The sequence below is a fragment of the Corapipo altera genome, unplaced genomic scaffold, assembly GCF_003945725.1.
Source record: "Corapipo altera isolate COAL_440 unplaced genomic scaffold, ASM394572v1 60240, whole genome shotgun sequence".
NCBI classification, from domain to species: Eukaryota; Metazoa; Chordata; class Aves; order Passeriformes; family Pipridae; genus Corapipo; species Corapipo altera.
In genome coordinates, this window is record NW_020887196.1 from 1,655 (window position 1) to 4,599 (window position 2,945).

The 2,945-nt window shown below is 69.1% G+C and overlaps 1 protein-coding gene across 1 annotated transcript in view; it reads right to left on the reverse strand.

Moving 5' to 3' along the window:
* The window catches only part of LOC113941500 (mucin-19-like), a gene marked incomplete at its 3' end in the record, with an annotated part of 2,727 nt that extends 1,211 nt beyond the window's left edge, over window positions 1-1,516 (reverse strand). The window contains exons 1-2 of the mRNA XM_027632653.1: window positions 988-1,516; window positions 5-519 (exon numbers count right to left, since the gene is read on the reverse strand). Of these exons, the coding sequence (XP_027488454.1) occupies window positions 5-519; window positions 988-1,516 (1,044 nt within the window). The remainder of the gene's footprint in view (window positions 1-4; window positions 520-987) is intronic.
* Window positions 1,517-2,945: the final 1,429 nt, after the last annotated feature.

The following is a 2,945-nucleotide window of genomic DNA, read 5'->3' on the forward strand; positions in this document are numbered from 1 at the left end:
AGACCTCGTTGAGGTGTCCCAAAGTGTCCCCAGGGTCACCGGTGACACCCGGTTCTTCTGTCCCCTCCACGATGACGTCACTGCCAGTGGCCACCAGCACCTTGTCACCTCCTGGGGGTGTAGGGACAAGTCCAACCAGGGTGGTGGCACCTCCGTAGACCTCATTGAGGTGTCCCAAAGTGTCCCCAGGGTCACCGGTGACACCGGGCTGGTCCGTCCCCTCCACGATGACATCACTGCCACCGTGGGCCACCGCGACCGTGTCACGTCCTGGGGATGTGGGGACAGGAGCCACCGGGGTGGTGGCACCTCCATAGACCTCGGTGACACGTCCTAAAGTGTCCCTGGGGTCACCAGTGACACCCAGTTCTTCTGTCCCCTCTGCAATGACGTCACTGGCAGTGGCCACCAGCACCTTGTCACCTCCTGGGGATGTGGTGACAAGTCCAACTGGGGTGGTGGCACCTCCATAGACCTCGTTGAGGTGTCCCTTGGTGTCCCCAGGGTCATTGGTGACACCTGGTTCTTCTGTCCCCTCCACAAGAATGTCACTGTCAGTGGCCACAAGCACCTTGTCACCTCCTGGGGCTGCGGTGACAAGTCCCACCGGGGTGGTGGCATCTTCATAGACCTCATGGACGTGTCCCTCGGTGTCCCTGGGATCGCTGGTGACGCTGGGCTGGTCTGTCCCCTCTACCATCTCGTCCCCAGGGGTGGCCACCAGCACCTTGTCCCCTCCCTGGGGTGGGGTGACAGCGGCCACCGGGGTGGTGGCACCTCCGTGGCTCTCGCTGACGTGTCCCTCGGTGTCCCCAGAGCAGTTGGTGGCACCAGGCCGGTCCCTCCCCTCCAGGACGACGTCCCCTCCGTGGGCCACCATCGGGCTGTCGCCTCCTGGGGATGTGGGGACAGCGGCCACCGGGGTGGTGGCATCTCCGTAGACCTCGGTGACACGTCCTAAAGTGTCCCCAGGGTCACCGGTGGCACCGGGCTGGTCCGTCCCCTCCATAACCACGTCCCCTCCGTGGGCCACCATCAGGCTGTCACTTCCTGGGGATGTGGGGACAGCGGCCACCGGGGTGGTGGCACCTTCACAGACCTCCCTGGCGTGTCCCAAAGTGTCCCCGGAGCAGTTGGTGGCACCGGGTCCCTCCGTCCCCTCCATCACCAGGTTGTCCCCTCCCGGGGCCGCCCCCCCGGTGTCACCTCCGGGGGTCCCGGTGGCCCCTCGGGGGGTCTCGGTGGCCACTCCGGGGGTCTCGGTGGCCCCTCCCGCGGTGTCCCCTCCGCAGCTGGTGGCCCGGAGCCGCTCCTCGGTGACGTCACTGGCCCCTCCCCCCTCCTGGGGGTCGCAGTCCGGGGGCAGCGGGGGAGGGGTGGGCGGGGGGGGGGGGGCGGCGAAGGGACATCGGGGGGGGTCGCCCGGGGGGGGGGGGGGGGGGTCCGGGCCCCCCCCGGACCCCACAGACCCCCGGGGCACCCACGGGACCCCCCCCAGGACCCACGGGACCCCCATACACACCCTCCCCCCACAGAACCCTATGGACCCCTACGAGACCCCAAAGGACCCCCCCCCGAGAGTACCCATGGGACCCACTGCATATTCCTACCCCACAGCACCCCCACACAGGGTCCCCCAGCACCCCAAGAGACCCCACAGAACCCCACAGCACCCATGGGACCCCAGAGCACCCCACAGCATCCCCTCACCCCACAGCACCCTGAAGACCCCCTCCCTCAGCACCCCACAGGACTCACAGCACCCCCCAGCACCCCATAGCACCCATGGGATCCCTCACAGACCCCCCCCCAGCAGCCCACAGGACCCCATTGCACCCACGGGCCCCCCCCAGCACCCCATAGCACCTGTGGGACCCCGTACAGAGCCCCCAGCACCCACAGGACCCCCCAGCACCCATGGGAGCCCCCATAGGACCCCCCAGCACCCTCCTCTCCCCATAGCACCCCCTCACTCTATAGGACCCCATAGGGCCCCCTCCTCGCACCCCATAGGACCCCTGGCACCCCACAGGGCCCTCTCACCCCATATCACCCTAGGGGACCCCCATAGAACCCCCAGCACCCCCACGCCCCCACGAGCCCCCCCCGCCCCCCATAGCACCCCCCAGCCCCCCATAGCACCCAGAGGACCCCCCGAACCCCCCCGGGCGCACCCCCGAGGACGGCGCCGAGCAGCAGCAGCCGCAGCCCCCGCTCCATCCTGGGTGGGTGCGGGGGAGCCCCGGGCCGGGGGGTCCCCTTTATCCGCGCCCCACCCCCCCCAAAAGAACCCCACACCCTCCCGCCCCCACCCAATTAGCGGGGCGCGGTGGGGGAGGGGCGGCGGCCCGGCCCAGGAATGTGGGGCACCCGCCCCCGCCCCCCCCCAATTATGGGCACCCCACGGGCGGCCCCACCCCCACCTCTGCCCCACTGACCCCGCGGGGCGACGGGGACGCGGCTTTGGGGTCACCCCTGACCCAGAGATTGGGGTCCTCTTTGTCCCTGACCCAGAGATTGGGGTCCCCCCTCTTCCGGACCCAGAGATTTGGGGTCCCCCTGTCCTGGACACGAGATTCGGGGTCACCCCTGACCCATGGATTGGGGTCCCCCTGTTCTGGACATAGTTTTGGGGGTCACCCCTGACCCAGAGATTTGGGGTCCCCTCTGTCCCAGACTCGGCTTTGGGGTCACCCCTACCCATAAATTGGGGTCCCTCCCGTCCCAGCCCCACAGATTTTTGGGGTCCCCTGTTCCCCCCCCTCTCCAGATTTGGGGTCTCAGCCCCCCACATTCGGGGGGGGGGGGGGGGGGGGGTGCCCCTGTTCCCCCCCCCCCCCCCCCTCAAATTTGGGGTCTCGCGGGCTCTCCCCCCTTTCCCACCCCCTCAATTTCGGGTCCCCTCCCTCCCCAAATTTCGGGGTGTTCCTCCCCCCCCCCCTCCC